Source organism: Sminthopsis crassicaudata, chromosome 4 (assembly GCF_048593235.1).
Source record: "Sminthopsis crassicaudata isolate SCR6 chromosome 4, ASM4859323v1, whole genome shotgun sequence".
NCBI classification, from domain to species: Eukaryota; Metazoa; Chordata; class Mammalia; order Dasyuromorphia; family Dasyuridae; genus Sminthopsis; species Sminthopsis crassicaudata.
In genome coordinates this window covers 276,178,958-276,199,024 of record NC_133620.1, presented here as the reverse complement: position 1 = coordinate 276,199,024, position 20,067 = coordinate 276,178,958, and the positions used below count along the sequence as shown (strand labels likewise).

At 40.1% G+C, this 20,067-nt stretch overlaps 1 protein-coding gene across 1 annotated transcript in view; it reads left to right on the top strand.

Moving 5' to 3' along the window:
- PTK7 (protein tyrosine kinase 7 (inactive)) overlaps positions 1-18,867 on the top strand; it is a 90,892-nt gene extending 72,025 nt beyond the window's left edge. Inside the window, exons 18-20 of the mRNA XM_074310847.1 lie at positions 16,430-16,581; positions 17,263-17,441; positions 17,830-18,867. Coding sequence (XP_074166948.1) covers positions 16,430-16,581; positions 17,263-17,441; positions 17,830-17,990 — 492 coding nt within the window. The 3' untranslated portion in view covers positions 17,991-18,867. The remainder of the gene's footprint in view (positions 1-16,429; positions 16,582-17,262; positions 17,442-17,829) is intronic.
- Positions 18,868-20,067: the final 1,200 nt, after the last annotated feature.

Below are 20,067 nucleotides of genomic sequence, written 5' to 3'. Positions count from 1 at the left end.
ATCTATATCTTCTTTTACTGCATCAAATCTGGCGAGAGGGAAGAGATATATAGTTTTAAATTAATTTCCATGCCTTGATAAACTCTAAATGCATACATTAAATAGATATGATTGGACCAGGACACAATTTTATCAGCAGTACATTAGTGTACTTGTTTTCCCACATCATCTCCAACACCTGTTTTACTTTTTGTCATTTTCAAGGTAGAACTTCAGAATTGTTTTGATTTGTTTTTCTTCTTTTATAATTGTTCGTAGTTTGTTTTAGAATTGCCTGTTCATATTTTTTGATAATGTATGTATTGGGGAATGGCTTTTGTTCTTATATGTTTGGATTGATTCCGTGTGTGTGTGTGTGTGTGTGTGTGTGTGTGTGTGTGTATTATATGATAGCAGATTTTGTTATTAGTGGAATTTCCTATAAGGATTTGCTCTCCCCTTTTAACTTTTTCCTCCTAATTTTAGCTTCCTTGATTTTGTTTGTACAAAAGCCTTTCAATTTTATGTAATCAGAATTGTCCATTTTATCTCCTGTGATTTTCTCCATGCCTTGTTTACTTGTGGTCTCTTCTCTGATCCATAGTGGTTAATGATATGTCCTTTTCTATTCATCCAGTCTTCCTATAATTGAGGTGATGGATCCATTTAGAGTTTATTGAGGCATATTGTTTAAGTTGTCCTTTATCCAAGGGTTTTGGTATCATGGACTCCTTTAGTAGTCGGATGAAGACTAATAATGCACTATTTATTGCCTACATACATAATTAAAGGAAATGTTATATTTCTTTTTTTTATTTTATTAATTTTTATAATTATAACATTTTCTTTGATAGTACATATGCATAGGTAATTTTTTTTTTTTTTTTTACAACATTATCCCTTGTACTCCCTTCTGTTCCGAGTTTTTCCTTCCCTCCACCCCTTCCCCTAGATGGCAGGCATTCCCATACATATTACATATCTTATAGTATATCCTAGGTACAATATATATGTGCAGAACCGAAGGAAATGTTATATTTCAATAAGAGAGGAGTGCAAAGATATAATCCCCCCCTCCCTGCCATTCACAGGGGAATCTTTGAAATCTCAGATTACATGGACTTGGGTTAAGCATTTCTAATCTAAAATTCATTTTCTCAGGCCCTGTTTACCTGAGTTAATTCTGACTTTTCTGGTAAGATCACTCTTCCAATGCTTAAATCCTGGCCATTGCCTTGTGAAGCTCTTGCCTGCACAAAAGATCTTTTCTGATATTACTCTCTGGGTTTCTTGATCATTCTACAATAATTCCTGTAATCTAGCTCATCAATCAATATGCTTTCTTCCTCCTTTTTTCCCCTTGGAACTAAGAAGGGCTATGTATACAGTGACCTTTCATTTTTCCAACAAATATTTACCTTCCTAATACATGTTTTGGCCCTAGCTCATTGTCCCCTTACACAGGTTTAATATATATGTGCTTACGGACCAGTTCATTGATCTCTCTGGTGACCCCCGCATCATAGTCTGGACAGTATGCATTCTTCACCCATTTATTTTTTCCTCTGGACTGATCTTTTTTGAGTGATTGTGGGTCTTCTTTTGGAGGCTTTGTAATGTTCCAGAGTTGTATGTAATTTATGTAATCAGTGCTTTCTGCAAGCAGAAATATCAGAGAACAACATTCCATATAAAGAATCCTTTCATTGAGACGCTATGCTAGGTATCCTTTATGACGCCAGCAAACATCCTGGCTGAGCATGTGTCTCCATTTTGTACTTCCCAAACACATCATTGAACGGTATTGGATCTTTCAAGGATTTGATTTTGACAATATGCATTGTTGCACCGATTGGAGGGGAGTGTTTTGGCTGGCATTTTTGCTCTAGCCCACAGGCCATCAAACTTCTTTTAGGCAAATCCAGTCCACCACCTGTTTTTGTGCAGCCTTTGAGCCAAGGCTGGTTTTTACCCCTGACCTAACTAGTCAAATGCTCTTTTAAAAAATCAACAAACAAGCATGTGAGGGCTTATCTTATCAATACCATTTAGTTGTTTGTGTAACTGTGAGGATATGATCTGCTATTGAAGGTCATTTGCAGAAGTCGGCCTATGCTCTTCTCCTATCTTCTTGCCGTATATTCTCCTCTTCTATGGGGTTTACTAGACTATTCTCATAAAGTTTGTGTAGATAGGAAAAAGTAGCTATATACTACCTCCTTGTTGGTGCTATTTAATCATTTCAGTCATGTCTGACTCTTGTGATGGGTTCTCTTGGCAAAGACTCTAGAGCAGTTTGCCACTTAAATCTCAGTTCATTTTACAGATGAGAAACTGAGGCAGACAGGATTTAGTGACTTGTCCAGGATCACACAGCAAGTAAGTCTCTGAGTCTAGATTTGAACACATGAAGATGAGTCTTCGTGATTCTAAGGCACCTAGCTGCCATATCCCTCAGAAGGTACTGATAATTTTGTAATTATTCCTATTTGGCAATGATAAGGTCCAAGTTATTTTCTCAACTTTGGGCATTTTCTCCTCCTCCATTACTTGGAAAATTGATTTCCAATAATTGTGCTGCCTCTGACATGGAACTCCTCTGCCTGTACTTGTCTTGAATAACCAAGAGGCAGCATAATGAAAAGCCTACTGGACTCAGGAGTCAGGAAGACCTAGTTCAAGTCCCACCTCAGCCACTTATTAACCATGACACTTAACCATCTCTTGGCATCAGTTTTTCCTTCTTTGTATAATGTGGGGTACACTGTAAACACTTAAAAATACTTATTGGGGCAGCGAGGTGGGGCAGCGAGCGATAGAGCACCAGCTCTCAGACACTTCACACCTCCTGGCTGTGTGACCCTGGGCAATTGCCTCAGGTGAAGGGAAACCTTATTGACTGACTGATCTGTAAAATGAGAGGGTGATGGCCTTGAAGTTCCCCTACAGCTTTAAATGCGTCATCTAGATCATAAAAGTGGATAGAGGGAGAAGGAGGCTGAGATCTGAAGAGGAAGAGAGAGGAGTCCAAAGTGTCTGTCAGATAGATGTGGGAGGAGATTCCTACTGATGTGTGTGTTTTAGACTAGAATTGAGGTTTGTATGTGAAGAAAGTGGGGAGTAAGGGGAGAGCTCAGGGTGTGAGCTAGGGAGGTATTTTTTAGGCTTGTAGCAGGGGGCATCTCAAGCTGAGGGGAGAGAGTGGCCAGTTTGTATGTGATGGGTGAGGGGGTCAGGTAAAACGGGGATTCCTGATGATGTGAATATTGGCTGGAGGGTTTACAGCACGTATATTTGTGTGTGTCGGGGGGCACTTGCATGCATGTTTCTGTATGCTAGGAGATGGGGAGGACGGACAAGGCATCCCAACATCCCGAGGCAGCCAGCTAGCTATCTCTGTTTAATCTCTGCCGTTAGTCTTAGAGTGATATATTGGAAAGATCACTGACAAAAGGGCAGTCATAGAATGTCAGAGTTGTAAAGGAGTACAGAAGCCACACATCAAACTCAGATGAGCAAAAGTCCCCACACCTACCATTTACAAATTGGGCAATACATAAGTCTATTGCAATTGTCTCCTAATTAATTATTCTCTCTATCACTCTTTCTTGTCTTTCCAGCTGCCAAAGTAATTTTTCTTAAGCAGGATTGGACTGTCACTCTTCACATCAATACCTATGGTTCCCTTTTGCCCCCAAATAATAGATATTTAGATATTAATGTTTTTGGCAGCTAGCATAGAGAATAGAGCGCTGGATTGGAAGTCAGAAAGACGTATATTTCTGAGTTCACGTATGGCCTCAAATACTGTGTGATCTTGGAAAATTATGTCTCTCTTTGCTTCAGTTTCCCCATTCATATAATGGCCTCTAGGGAAGGAAATGATAAATCACTCTAATCTCTGCCAAGAAAATGGGATCTTGAAGAGTTGGACACAACTGAAAAAATGATTTAACCAACAAACCTAATAAGTCTTCTCTTAATCCTTATTTTAATTTAACTCCTTGCAGCCTTTGATCTTTTCAGCAACCCTTTGGATGCCTTCTTCTGCCTTGTCTTATATTTCTCTAACCTCCCCTTGGCTTCTTTATATCTCATCCCCTTAAAGTATTCCCTAAGGCTCCATCCAGAGATCTTGCTTTTTCTGCATTCTCTCATTCTCTCTCCCTCTCCCTCTCCTTCTCCCTCTCTCTCCCCCTCTCTTCCCCCCCCTCTCTTTCCCTCTCTCTCTCTCTCCATCCCTCCCTCCCTCCCCTCATCAGCTTCTGTGGGCTCAGCTGTCATCTCTATACAGATGACAATAACAATCCATTTTCATTCAGTGGATAACATGGATGTAGTATTAAGCCAGGAGTTGTAAAGACTTGAGATCAAATCTCAGACTCTTACTTTGTGATACTGGAAAATCATTTAACCTGTTTGCCTCAGTTTCTTCACTTGTAAAATGGGGATGATGTTAACAATTGCCTCCCAAATTTGTTGTGAATATCAAATGAGATAATATTTATGAAATGCTTAGAACAATGTTAGTATTGTTGGTACCTAATAATATCTCTACCCTGAACTCTAGTCCTACACTACTGGTAACTGCCTACAGAACTTGTTTCGTATCTGAATCTCAGAATATCCAAAGTAAAATTTTCTTCTCTCCTCCCCAAACTTGTCTGTTCTCAAACTTCCCAGTTTTATTAAAGTCATTGCCATCTTTTCACTTTCCTAAGTTAGATACTTTATAGTTATCTCTGCTTCTTTCCTGTTTTTAATCTCCCCACTTACTGTCTTACCTATAATTTTCCCAAAAATATCTCTCACCTCCATTCCTTCTCTCTGCACCTCTGGATACTACCCTAATTCAGGTCCACTTGTCCTCTTACTCCTAGACTATTATAATATCCTGATAATTCACATCTTCACTTTCAGTATCTTCCTTCTGATTAATCCTATATGGCTGCCAAATCCCTTCCTAAGGCACAGGATCAATAATCATTGTCACTTTCCTCCTCAAAACTTTTTGAGTTGATTTCCCTGTTGCTGCTAGGATAAAATTTAGACTCCTGAGACTAGTTTAAGACCTTCTACAGTCTATTTCCATTCTACTTCCTTTACAGGCTCATTTGGTATTATTTCCCTTTTCCACTCTACATTCTAGCCAAACAGGATTGGTAAGCCATTCCCTAAATTCAGCACCCCCTCTCACATTACAAAGCCTGTTTTCCAGTCTTGACACTTAAAACTCTTCTCTCTGACACCTGAGAATACTCAACATGTTTTCTTATTCTACTATAAGCTCTTTGAAGGTAGGGACCAAATCATTTTAACTTTTTTACTTTCACATCTAACATGGCACTTCACATATTACTTAATATGTGAAGAGCACTTAATGATCTTTGAATTAAATTGCTGAATTGAGAGGCAATAGAAAGGGCGCTGACTTTGAAGTCAAAGGACCTGGGTTCAAATCTTACCTCTTTTTGTACCTGTTCTAATTAAACAGCCTCCTAACTGGTTTTTCTGTGTCCGCTCTATACCTTCTTCAGTCAATCCTCTGTACTTCTCTTCAGTTTACCTTCCTGATGGCCAACCTGCCCTATCCGTGACACAATAACTTGTCTCTAAAATCTTCAATGATTCCTCATTGTCTATTGAATAAAGCATAAAAGTCCAACTGTAGCATTCAAGGGTCTTTACAATCTGGCCACAACTCAGCTGTTCTAGCCTTGTTTCGTATAGGATATTTCAGTTAATGCTGACTAAACTTCATCTTTCTCCTCCTGCCTTTTTGGTATTTGCTTATACTTTTCCCCATTTAGGAATGGGCCTTTTACCTACTTCCTGTTCTCCATGCCTAAGCTGCATGGTCCCATTCTCACAAGCACCATGCACCCCTTCCTACCCATAAAGCCCCTCAAATGCCTCATAACATTTTGTCTGGATCTCTATTTTGCATTTATCTAATTTTATTCATGCACCTTATGTGTCCCTTCCACCATTTGATTATAACCTCCTTGAGAGTATCGTGTGTATCTACTTATCTTCAACTCCTACCCATATATAATACTAATACCCATAATATATATTAATATTTTTAATGGGATGAATTAAGATTTGAGCTTTGAAAGTTGAGAGACAGCTTTCAACAGGTAGAGATGTGATCCAGTTACAGGGCATCATTTGTAGTTGTTTCCTGGAGGTGGCAAGAAAAGAATGGTCAGGTGGAGTGAGGAACAGTATTTTGACTGTAACAAAGTGTTGTGAAGTGGTCATATTATACAGTAATGCCACAAACGTAGATTGGTACCATACCATGGGAGTCCTTGAATGCCAGACGAAGGAGTATTTCATCCTGTGAATAAGAGGGAACCATTGAAGGCTTTTCATTTATGAAGAACATGGTCAAATCATTAGGAAGATTATTCTGGCCTTTTTGTAGAGAATGAATTGGAGAGTACTAGTGCGACTAGGCCTATAAATGATCAGAGAAAGAAGAAAAGGACCCATATAGAAATATTTATAGCAGTTCTTTTTATGGTGGCAAAAAAATTGGAAAATAAAAGGTTTGTGGAATGGATGACAAATTAGAGTATATGAAGGTAATGGGATATATTTGTGGCATTAAAAAAATGAAAGGAATAATTTCAGAGAAACCTGGATAGATTTGTATGAACTGATGCAGAGTGAAGTGAAGTGAGAACAATTTATTTGACAACATTGCAAAGACAATGAAAGTCTCTTATCAACAAATAGTGGCCCCCACTATTCTAGAGCATCAGTGACCTGGGTGTGTATATGTATGTATGGCAGATGTGGGAAGTGGTTTAGGAGGGAGAAGAAATTAATAATTGACTTGATAATTGAAAGAGAGACAGATGGAGGGAAAGGACAGAGAGGAAGAACCGAAGATTGGAGAGAAGAGAAAACACCAGGGAGACCATAGGAGTCTATTTTAACAATTCAGGCAAAAGGTATCAAGAACCTGGTTTGAGGTGGTTCCAGTATGAGAGGAGAAAGGAATGGATAGGAGAGATATTTTAGAGATAGATGGCAGATATTTAGTCTTATGGAGTTGGTAAATGAAGCAATCTGAAATAACTAGAAGGCTTTTAGCCAATTAATGTAATTAATAAGCATTAATTTTTCTCTTTATTCCACCCCCATTGGGGGGGAAAGTTAAAAACTTACAAAATATTTTTTTAACTTTCAAAACATATGCATGGATAATTTTTCAACCACTAACCCTTGCAAAAACCTGGTCCAGTTTTCCCCCTTCCCTCCCCTTCCCCTAGATGTCAAGTAAACCAATATATGTTAAACATGGTAAAAATATGTGCATACATATGTATACAATTATCTTACTGCACAAAAAAAAAATCAAATCAAAAAGGAAAAGAAATGAGAAAATAAAATGTTAGCAAACAACAACAAAAAGCATGGAAATGCTATGTTATGATCATCACTCAGTTCCCACAGTCCTCTCTCTCTGGGTATAGACGGCTCTCTTCAACACAAGATCTTTGGAACTAGACTGAATCATTTCATTGTGATGGAGAGCCACATCCATCAGAATTGATCATCGTAATAATCTTCTTGTTGCCGTGTACAATGATCCCCTGGTTCTACTCATTTCACTCAGCATCAGTTCCTGAAAAGCTCTCCACGTCTCTCTGAAATCATCCTACTAGTCATTTCTTACAGAACAATAATATTCCATAACCTTCATATACCACAATTTATTCAGCCTTTCTCCAATTGATGGGCATCCACTTAGTTTCCAGTTTCTAGTCACTACAAAAAGGGCTGCCATAAACATTTTTGCACATACAAGTGCCTTTCCCTTCTCTAAGATCTCTTTGGGATATAAGCCCAGGAGTAGCACTGCTGGATCAAAGGGTATGCACAGTTTGATAACTTTTTGAGCATAGTTCCAAATTGCTCTCCAGAATGGCTGGATATATTCACAATTCCACCAACAATGCATCAGTATCCCAGTTTTCCCTGCATCCCCTCCAACATTCTAATAATCTTTTCCTGTCATCTTAGCCAGTCTGTGAGGTATGTAGTGATACCTCAGAGTTGTCTTAATTTGCATTTCTCTGATCAATAGTGATTTAGAGTACATTTTCATATAACTAGAAATGGTTTCAATTTCTTCATTTGAAAATTGTCTATTCATATTCTTTGACCATTTATCAATTGGAGAATGGCTTGAATTCTTATACATTTGAGTCAGTTCTCTATATATTTTAGAAATGAGGCCGTTATCAGAACCTTTGGATGTAAAAATGTTTTCCCCATTTATTGCTTCCCTTTTAGTCTTCCCTGCATCAGTTTTGTTTGTACAAAAACTTTTTAACTTAATATAATCAAAATTATCTATTTTGTGGTCAATAATGATCTCTAGTTCTTCTTTGGTCGCAGATTCCTTCCTCCTCCACAGATCTGAAAAGTAAACTATTTTTTTTCTTATTTGTTTATAATATCCTTCTTTATGTCTAGATCATGAGCCCATTTTGACCTAAGATAAAGTCAAGATAGGTGTATGGTGTTAAGTGTGGGTCAATGCCTAGTTTCTGCCATACGAGTTTCCAACTTTCCCAGCAATTTTTATTAAATAGTGAGTTCTTATCCCCAAAGCTGGGGTCTTTGGGTTTGTCAAATACTAGATTACTGTAGTCACTGACTATTTTGTCCTTTGAACCTAACCTATTCCACTGATCAACTAGTCTATATCTTAGCCAGTAACAAATGATTTCAATGACTGCTGCTTTATAATATAGTTTTAGATATGTTATAGCTAGGCCACCTTCATTTGCATTTTTCATTAATTCCCTTGAAATTCTTGACCCTTTAAAACAAAATTCTTTGTCATTGACTTCAAACCAATAGTTTTAGATTCCTTTTCAATGGCTACTAGGAAGGAATCCTTGAGCATGTTTTACTGGGGGAAGATACAGACAGTAACATACATGCAAAAGCCCCCTCACAAATGTGATATTCCTGGAAAACTTTTTCTAATTCCCCAAATTGATAAGGTCCAACTGGCACAAGTTGAAGTCCTTTGGATGGAGATAGCTGCCTTCGAAACAAATGGGAAAGTGAAAAAAGTTGGTAAGAGGATGAGACAATAACTTACCATGTGAGATTGCATTCACTTGGCAAAGTAGACTGTCTTTGGAATTGTTGTATTATGTCTTTTGTACAATATTTTTAAGATAGTGTAAGCTAAACTGTGATGGGAATAAAACACTTAAGAAACATCAAAAAAAATTCTTGTAACAAATATCAACCTTTTTCCCATCAGCCACTGGTTTGAATATCCTTTGAATATCTCTGAATCAAGTTGGTATTTACTGAAGTTTTCTTGTTACCCAGAACACTCATCCTTGCCTCAGAAGTGGATTCTCCCCCTGCTAATGATAATGTTCAGGTGCCTTTTTGCCCAAGTGATAATTATTAGCTAGGGAATCTCTGGCTAGTGTAAACCATATCTGTCGGAAGATTATATAGACAGCAGACCAATTAAGGCTGCTGTAACTCCAGGAAAGAATACATCCGAGAAGAGTGGTTGAAGACAGCTAGATGATGTGGTAGATAGAGCACCGGCCCTGAAATCAGGAGAACCTGAGTTCAAATGTGGCCTCAGGTAATTAACACTTCCCAGCTGTGTGATCCTGGGCAAGTCACTTAACCCCAATTGCCTTAACCCCCACTCCCCTTCCAAAAAAAAAAAAAAAATGTGGTTGTCTTGGAGTAACAGCTGTCCCAGTGCTGTGGTTCATTTTCTCCCTGCCTTAGCAATTTCCTATAATTCCCAGATTATTCTTCAGAGGAAGACCTTTCTGACTATGGAATGGCTCAGAATTAATGACATTCACCTGGGGGCCTCTTTTAATAGCATACATATCTACACCCCCAGGCCAAGCAAGTAACATCATGTTTTGGAACATCATAATTACAGTCAAATGATTTGCCCCAGGCCCAATAATAATCACTCCTCGGTGCTGGGCATTCCCCTGCCCTACACTCTTATTTTCCCCCCAGTGACTTCTCTTTCTCTGGGGACTGACACTGTGTAATGAAAGGAGCACCGGGGTCAGGGAGTAAAGATTCTAGTTCCAGACTCACTACTTATCAGCTGTGTAACCTTAGGCAAGGTACTCTACCTCTTTGTACTTCTATTTTCCTTCATCTGTAAAAAAAACAAAAACAAAAATCCAAGACTGACAACATTTACCTTGAGGTTCAGATGAAATGATGACTACCTTGAAACATTTGGAGTACCATGGTCAAAGCATTCATTACTTCATTGCCAGCCTGCTAGTAACGGGCCTAGACTGGTCTCTGGGATACAAACGTGAGTCTCTTGCCAGAACCTTACCATAAAAATAATAGCTAATATTTATAAGCACTTTAAGATTCACAAAATTCATTACAAATATTATCTCATTTTATCCTTACAACCGCCCTGGCAGATGAGTGCTATTATTATCCCCTTTTGCAGATGAGAAAACTAAGGCAGAGTGCGATGGTCCAGTCTAGCTCCTCTGAAGGGCTCAGAATAAGTCCTTGTCAGGATAAGCAAAAGTCCTTGCCCCACCTTGGGCGCCAATATGTAACGTGCTGTTGTCTCCAGAAGCTGCCGAAAACTCTCTGGTCTAAAGGAGAGACTTCTTCCTCCAGAGAGCCGCCTCAACTCTGACCTAGAACAGAGACTCTCTATCTCTGGAGTGCCACCCACTTTTATCCTCCCAGAGAATGGGCGTGGGATAACACAAAGGCTTCTGGGAAAAATTACTTCAACCAATGAACTTGCTCCTCCTAAGCATGCAAGCTCCTCCCCAGGAATTCACAAGTAAAACTCCCAGTAAAGGCCGCAACTAGAGAATTGTTAAGTACCGACTTAGCACTTAATAAGAACCTAATATCTCATTATCTCATTAGCACTTAGTAAGAACCTAACAGCAGAGCATTTAAGGGACTTAAATGAACCTTTTGTCCAGGGTGACACAGCTAGGAAGTCTCTGAGGAAAAATCTGAATTCACATCTTTGACTCCAGCATCCACACTCTCCGCTTTGCCACATATTTGCCCCTAGATAACATGAAGCATTGTTATAACTAATTCCTAACTATCAACATCTAGATCAGTCATATAATAGAACCCTGGGCTTGAAATTGGGCAACTTGGTTTCACATCCTGGCTCTGAAGCTTATGTGCCTTTAAACAAACCACTTAATTTATCTAAGTCTCTATTTCCTCATCTGTAACATGAAGGGTAATAATGCTTTCACTGTCTATGTATCAAGTGGTTGTGAAGAGAAGTGCCTTATAAATTTAAAGCATTGGGGCAGCTAAGTGATTTATTGGATAGAGCACCAGCCCTAAAGTCAGGAGGATCTGAGTTCAATCTGGCCTCAGACACTTAACATTTCCTAGCTGTGTGACCCTGGGCAAGTCACTTCACCACAATTGCCTCAGGGAAAAAAAAGGTATCATAGTCAAGTCAACAAGCCTTTATTAAATATTTATTATGTGCTAGGCACTATAATAAGTCCTAAAAATACAAAGAAAGGCCAAAGAATAATCTCTACCTTTGAGAAGTTTCCAATTAATGGGAGAGACTGCATACTGTGTATAAAAAAAGATATTTACAGGATAAATTGAAAAGATAATTTTAGAGGTAAAACAGTGTATAAAAAGAGATTTGTAAAGGTCTCTTGGATTTTAGCTGGAACCTGAAAGGAAACTGAGAATGCAACAAACAGAGATGAAGGAGAGAGTTTCAGGTTTGGGAGACAGACAGTGAAGATGCACAGTTTGGAGGGAGATAGGGAGATATTCCTTGAGAACAGCAAGGAAGATTGACTAATATAACAGAAAAGGGAAATGATAAATATTGGAGATGTGGAAAAATTGGGACACTAGTTTACTGTTGGTGGAGTTGTTTTCCATTCTGTTTTCTACCCCTTAATTTCTTTTTTAAATCATCACATTTTGAAGGCAACTTATGTCCATAACTCTCTATGTATAGAGTGCTCAAAAGTAACAAGTGTCATCTTCCCATGTAGGAATGTAAAGAGTTTAAACTTTTCTTTCCTATTTATCTTTTTATGCTTCTCTTGAGTCTTGTATTTAAAGATCAAGTTTTGTGTTCAGTTCTCGTCTTTTCATCAGAAATGATTAAAAATCCCCAATTTTGTTGGCTGTCCATTTTTTCCCCTGAAAGATTATGCTAAATTTTTCTGGGTAGTTGAATCTTGGTTGTAGTCCAAACTTTTTTGCCTTCTGCAGTATCATATTCCAGGTTCTCCACTCCTTTAATTTGGAAGCTTCCAAGTCTTCCTGATTGTGGCTCCAGAATTATTTTTGCCTGTTGTAGTATTTTCTCTTTGACCTGATAATTCTGGAATTTAGGTATAGTATTCCTTGGAGTTTTCATTTTCGGGGCTTCTTTCAGTAATTATTTTACCATCTAGTTTTAGAATATCAGGGCTTTCCTTCATGATTTCTTGAAAGGTATTCCAGATTCTTTTTTTGGATCATGGCTTTTAGGTGGTCCAATAATTCTTAAATTATCTCTCCTGGATCTATTGTCCAGGTCAGTGGTTTTTCTAATGAGGTATTTTACATTTTCTTCTGTTTTTCATCTTTTTAAAATTTTGTTTGACTGATTCTTGATTTCTCATTTAGTCATTCACTTTCATTTATGAATTTCTAATGAATTTTTTTTGCCTCCTTTTCCATTTGGCCAATTCTGCTTTTATAGGAGTTGTTTTCTTAAGTGGATTTTTTTTTTCATTTTGCCAGTTATATTTTTTTCAAGGAGTTCTTTTCTTCAGTCAATTTTTGTGCTTCCTTTTCCCATAATTCTCATTTATTTCCCCAATTTTTCTTCCACCTCTCTTGCTTGATTTTTAAAATCCTTTTTGAGCTTTTCCAAGAGAATCCTTTGAGCTTCAGAACAATTCATGTTCTCCTTTGAGGTTTCACATGTAAGCATTTTGCTTCCCTGTTGCCATAGTAGCTTTTTATGGTCTGGGATCTTTTTTGGTTTTTTGCTTATTTTAAAAATTGAGCTCTGCTCCTGGGGCACAGGGGAGATTATCCCAAGCTTCTCTTGCAGCAAGACAAGGACCTTGTGACTGACTTTTCCTTGCTGGGGTTGGAGCTTTCCCACTGTGCTGGATTGACTTGGTCTGTGGTTGGAGGACTTGCAGTTTGTCTTCTGCACAGAGGCTGGAGGCCTCACAGCTGGCTTGTGGAGCCTCTGGCAGACTGGGTCAGAACTGAGGGGCCTTTGTGGCTGATCTGTGCTATGGCTAAGAGCCTCCCTCTAGATAGCCTGCACTGGGCCTGTAACTGGGCCATACTCTCCTTTTATTCACATGAAACAGACTTTTCTTGAAGTCCTTCCAAGTTATCTTAAGCTGAAAAATTGCTTAATTCCATCTTTTTGTGGATTTTGTCACTCCAGGCAGGCTTGATTTAGCATTGTTTCTGAGTGAAATTGTATGGAGCTCAGGCAACGTATTGGCTTCTCTCTACCATCTTTGATAGTACCATTCGGGAAAGCAATTTGGAATTATGCCAAAGGACAACCAAACTGTACATACTCTGACCTGCAAAGGAAGAAGATCTTTTTATGGTACCAAAGAATTGGAACTGGAGGAGATGCCCGTTATTTGAGGAATAGCTGACAAATGTGGTTTATGATTGTGATGGAATACTATTGTGGTATAAGAAATGATGAGCAGGATGCTTTCAGAAAAAATCTGGGAAGACTTACATAAACTCATGCAAAGTAAAGTGAGCAGCACCAAGGGAATATTGAACTTAGTAACAGCAATATTATACAATGATCAGCTGTGAATGGCTTAGCTATTCTCAGCAGTGCAAATGATCCAAAACAGTTTTGAAGGATGCTGTCCATCTCCAGAGAAAGAACTGATGGAGTCTCAATGTAAATTGTACCATTTTTTAAAACTTCTCTTTGCCCCTCCCCTTGCTTTTTATTTTTTTATGCAATATAGCTAATATGGAAATATTTTGCATGACTTCACATATATTAATATCACATTTCTTGCCTTATGATGAACAGGAGAGAGAATTCAGAACTCAATATTTTTGAAAAGTGAATGTTATGAATTATTATTTTTTTTATCTGTTTTCCAGAAAAGTTGTGTTTTTTTTAATGAGATATTTAACATTTTCTTCTTTTTTTATTTTTATGATTTTTCTTGAGTGCTTCTTGATTTTTTTGTTTTTGTTTTGATTTTGTTTTAAATTTTTTTATTAATTTTTATAATTATAACATTTGCTTTGACAGTACATATTCATAGGTAATTTTTTTTTATAACATTATCCCTTGTACTCCCTTCTGTTCCAAATTTTTCCCCTCCTTCCCTCCACCCTCTCCCCTAGATGAGAGGCATTCCCATACATATTAAATATCTTATAGTATATCCTAGGTACAATATATATGTGCAGAACCAAATTTTGTTGTTGTTGTTGTTGAAAAGGAAGAATCGTATTCGGAAGGTAAAAATAATCTTGGAAGAAAACAAAACAAAACAGTGCTCACAGTTTACACTCATTTCCCAGTGTTCCTTTTCTGGGTGTAGCTAATTCTGTTCATCATTGATCAATTGGAATTGGATTAGCTCTTCTCTATGTTGAAGATATCCACTTCCATCAGCATACATCCTCGTACAGTGTCATTGTTGAAGTGTATAATGATCTCCTGGTTCTGCTCGTTTCACTCAGCATCAGTTGCTGTAAGTTTCTCCAAGCCTCTCTGTATTCCTCCTGTTGGTCATTTCTTACAGAACAATAATATTCTATAACATTCATATACCATAATTTATCCAACCATTCTCCAATTGATGGACATCCATTCATCTTCCAGCTTCTAGCCACTATGAAAAGGGCTGCCACAAACATTTTGGCACATACAGGTCCCTTTCCCTTCTTTAGTATTTCCTTGGGATATAAGCCCAGGAGTAGCACTGCTGGGTCAAAGGGTATGCACCTTTTGATAACTTTTGGGGCATAATTCCAGATTGCTCTCTAGAATGGTTGGATTCTTTCACCACCAACAATGCATCAGTGTCCCAGTTTTCCCTCCAACATTCATTGTTATTTATTCCTGTCATCTTAGCCAATCTGACAGGTGTGTAGTGGTATCTCAGAGTTGTCTTAATTTGCATTTCTCTGATCAGTAGTGATTTGGAACACTCTTTCATATGAGTGGAAATAGTTTCAATTTCATCATCTGAAAATTGTTCATATCCTTTGAGAATGTTACGAATTAATACTGAATGAAGCAAGCAGAACCAGGAAAACATTGTACAATAACAATTATACAGCAACAAGATTGTGTGATGATCAACTATGATAGACTTTATTTGTCTCAACAACTCAGTGATTAAAGACACTTTCAATAAACAGTGGATGGAAAATGCCATCTGTGTCCAAAAAAAGAACTATGGATCAACACACACTATTTTCATCAAAATCCGTTTTTCTGTTCTCTTTGTTCTCTTCCCTTTAGTTCTGATTTTTTTCCCCTCCATGATTGACTCAGATTGAATGTAACCATTCCTGCTTTGGTCAGAAACCCTGAGGGTCTTTTCTTCCCAGATTTATTTATTTATTTTATTTGGAGGTTTTCTTTTTGGACTAAGTGAAGGAGGGTATTCTTTGCCTCAGTTGCTACCTAGTCCTAATCAGTGAATGGGTGCAACCTCAATCAAACTGGGATCTGTTGAAGATCTTAGCTTGAAGAGGCCATGACCATCTCCAGTTGTCTTGATTTATCTCTTGCCACTGAATCCAAATGGCTCTAGAGGGGAAAGTGAGGTGGGTAACTTTGCACAGTTTTTCCTCACTCAAATCCAATTTACTTGCATGTCATGGGATCATCTCCCTGAATAATGGCCCTCTTTGAGAACGTACAACAACAACAATATGGAAATACATAAAAAAATAAATGAATATACATGTATAATCTTAAAAAAGAAGAAAAATGAATATTTAAAATAAGTAGATTTTTTTTTAAGCCTAAGAGAAGGTTTTATATTTAATCCTGAAGATAATAGGAATGACTTGAGTTTATTGAATGGAGGGATGATGTAGTCAGATCTGCACTTTAGGAAGTTCCATTTGACAGTGAATAAAGGAGAGATTTGATGCAGCAAGACCAGCCAACAGGCTACTGCAATATAGAAATGTTGGTGTCATCACCATTTTGTGGATTAAACACCCTTCCAAGATCTTAGACTCAGAAAGTTTAGGTCATAAGAGGTTCAGAAACTTGTCCAAGATCACACAGGTGATGTAAGTAATGTGGGGCCTCTCATTTCAGTTCATTTTCTCTTTCCTCCACTTCTCAGTGCAGCTTGGTGCCTTCAGCTTCTCTGACCACTGCTCCCCACTTTGTTCCTCTCCCCGGCAGGTGTCCCTCTGTACCCAGGTGGCCTTGGGTATGGAGCATCTCTCCAACAGTAGGTTTGTGCACAAGGACCTCGCTGCCCGAAACTGCCTCATCAGTGCCCAGAGGCAAGTGAAGGTGTCCTCATTGGGCCTCAGCAAGGATGTCTACAACAGGTATTGTCATTGGGAGGGGCCTGTATCCCTCCTACCTGTGACTTTGCCTACCCTTACCCCTTCCCTGCCGGATTTCCAGAGGTGACAGCAGGAGGTGTAGGATAGAGATGGGAGAAGAAGGTTTTGATAAGAAGATTTACAAAAAGGGGGCCCAGGAAAAAAGGGCTTTCTACTTCTGCTTTCCCTATAGGTGAAGGAGCATTTTTACATAGTGGTACTCAACTCTCTTCTCTCCTTGTTCTCCCTTTACAGCCCCACCCCCACCCCTTACCACTCTACAAAGCCCAATTTGGGGTCACAGAGATTGCACTCACCCACTGCATATGGAACAATAAATAGGTTTTTGTGTTTTTGAGCCCAGTTCCCCTCAATAATACCCCAAAATGGCACTAGCCCTTCTTTGTTTTGATAGAGAGGTATCATTATTAGGGATTAAGGGATCGGGGGTAGCTGGGGCTTTATGGCCTAGAATATGCCATATGTGTACTTTAAAAGCTAAAGGTCAGTTTTTTACATCATGAGGATTCCCACAGTCTTTTAAAATAGCAAACAATCTTTTCATTTAATCCTGTGTCTCTGAGGTCAGTCATGGTAACAAAAAGTTAGGAGCTGCCCACCCAGGGACTGCTTGGGGCTGAGACCCCAGAAGAGTGGTTAAGGACTTCTCTTTCTGTTTCCCAGTGAATATTACCACTTCCGTCAGGCCTGGATCCCGCTGCGCTGGATGCCCCCAGAAGCTGTCCTGGAGGGTGACTTTTCTACAAAGTCTGACGTCTGGGCCTTCGGGGTGCTGATGTGGGAGGTGTTTACCCACGGCGAGATGCCCCATGGTGGGCAGACTAATGAGGAGGTGCTAGCAGGTAGGGACCTCTAGCTGGGTGTGCAGTGGCTATGACATAGAACTCCAGTGTTCCAGTGTCACTTCGGACATTTACTGTGTGACCATGGGCCGGTCACTTAATCACTACTCGCCTCAGTTTCCTCACCTATAGCATGACAGGAGATGTATGACTTGACAAGGAAATTAGTTTGGGGTGTGGGGGGAGAGACACAACACTGCTCTCCATGTCTTCTTGCTGAGTCCCCCAGGTTCATGGATCCCTACTGGCTCTGTCAAGCACTCTGTGGGCCCCGTGGGGAAGGAGTAGAGCTAGTGAACAGGTTTTGAATCCTGTGTTTATGGGCTTAGGGGTAAGGAAAGAGTGGGTTGTAGGGACTGAACTGATGATCCATCCCTTTCCCCTGAAGACTTACAGGCTGGAAAGGCTCGGCTTCTGCAGCCGGAGGGCTGTCCTTCCAAGGTGTACCGGCTGATGCAGCGCTGCTGGGCTCCCAGCCCCAAAGATCGGCCATCTTTCAGTGAGATCGCTAACATGCTCGGAGAGAGCTCTGCTGATGGAAAGCCGTGAGGAGGGAGTCCTGGGGCAGGCTGTGTCCCAGGATGGGCGAGGGATGGGGGGAAGCCCAGAAGGGAGTGAGCTGCTCCCACGGACCATTACAGACTGGGCCTGGATGGGTTCCCTCTCCCCTTCTGTTCTCGGGCTCCTTGACCTGGCACGGACAGGAAGACCTGAGCCTGGGCAGAGCCTGGGCTTTTCTCCCCTTCCCCCCAACCCAGTCTCCTGCATCTGCTCCTTTGATCCTTGTATTTGCTGGGTCACAGGGACCTGGGGGCTGGGCATCTTGTCCCCCTTTTACCAGGAGCAGCATCGGCACCTCAGGTAACATTAATGAGCAGCACAGGCCTTCTCTGTGCTCTGGGCACCCAGCTCTACCACTTAACCCGCCAATTTCCCCAGAAGTCAGTCCGGGTCAGGTCCTAGCACTTTTTCTAAGGTACCAAGACTAAGCGTCTGGCCTAGACTTCGGTCTGGTGACAGTCTGGGAGTCTTCAAGTGCCCGAGAGAGTGAGGCGCGTGGGGACCGCATCAGGTTTTGGAGGGGGACATCCTGAGTGTGTACCAGTCTCAGATGCCCCCAGGGCCTGGTCTTTGTGCCTGGCCCCTCCTGTACCCTCTCCTCTGCCTTCCCTCTCTCCTTTCCCCTTACTAAGTGCCTGGCAGATGAAGGAGTTTTTCAGGAGCTTTTGACACTATATTTACTGCCCTTTTTGTATGCACCATGGGCAAGTTTTGTACTTAACTTCAGGTGGGGTTTGTGGGGGGAGGGAGGGAGGGAAGAGTCTGGAGGGGTGGGGAGGGCCGGGCCACCCCTGCCCCATACCTGCCATAAGGATGGGGTTTTTAACTCGCTGCTCTCAATAAAGAAGCCCTTTTTGTAACTTTCTTCTATGGCTCATGACCTGTTCTCCTCAATCCTACCTGGAGACTTCACCCTGATCCCACTTCCATGCCCTCCCTTACTGCGGCTTTCATGGAGTCCGGTTGGACTTGATGCAGTTCCATCCTCTGTGGGTTGATAGCAGTATTGCAGTATTCATGAGTGAAAGCTGGTGCCAGATTTATACAGAAGAAATCTAAAGAAAGTGGCAGCTGTTGCTGGCCCAGCCCCAGGCTTCCCTGTCTCTCCCTTTCACCTAAGGCTGGGAGCTGGGCAGAATGAAGAACTTAGCAAGAAGGGGTCTCATACAGAAGGAGGTGATGGCTAAGAGCTTTGGCTTCCACCCTCCTCCCCCTCGTAGGGGTCATCTCGATCACTCCCTGGCACTAGTTTCTGGCTGTCCCACTATCACACCTATGTTTGGTCAGTGGGTGGGTAGGTGCATGGAGTATAGGAAGGGAGTAGCATCCAAGATTAGATACAGGAAAGGTAAGATTAAGGATGGATTTATCTCTGAAGTGATGGTGGGAGAAGGCCAGACCTTTGGTGATCAATCAGATTTCAATAACTTATCAAAAACAATGGTGGTTCTGTTTTTGTATTCAATCATCTTGACTGCATTGATTTTTAATTTCATTAAACTTCAGATTTCCCTTATCTTTTAAAAATTAACAAAAAACTTTCCCCCTTTAATCTGTTCCCATTCTTCCCTGTTCTTTGTGTTGACAAATTTTTAGAAAAGGCAGATTTCAGATACTTTCAGTTCTTCCTCACCACCCACTCATTCTCTATCTTCTGTAATTTGGCATCGATCTTCAACTATTAAAACTGCTCTCTCCCCAATCACCTGGGATCTGTTAGTCATTGAATTTTGCCTTCTATAATTGGAGACTTTATTCAGTCTTCATCCTTTTGGACTTCTGTAGCATCAACTTTGCTGACTATCTTCTACTTCTTAAAAAACAAACAAATGCCATCTTTCTGGCCCCTTGCCCTAGCTCTTTTTAGATATTGCACTATTAAAAGGATGAGAGTTCCTGGGTACTTCTGACCCATTTCTTCCCCTACATTCACCTGGCCAAGGTTTTGTCCTGCTGTCTTTTTCCTTTGACAACCTGCTTGACATGAGCAGCAGTACTGACAATGACTCCAGCTCTGACCTCTTATGAATTTTAAATTCACATTTTGACTGCCTATTAGAAATTA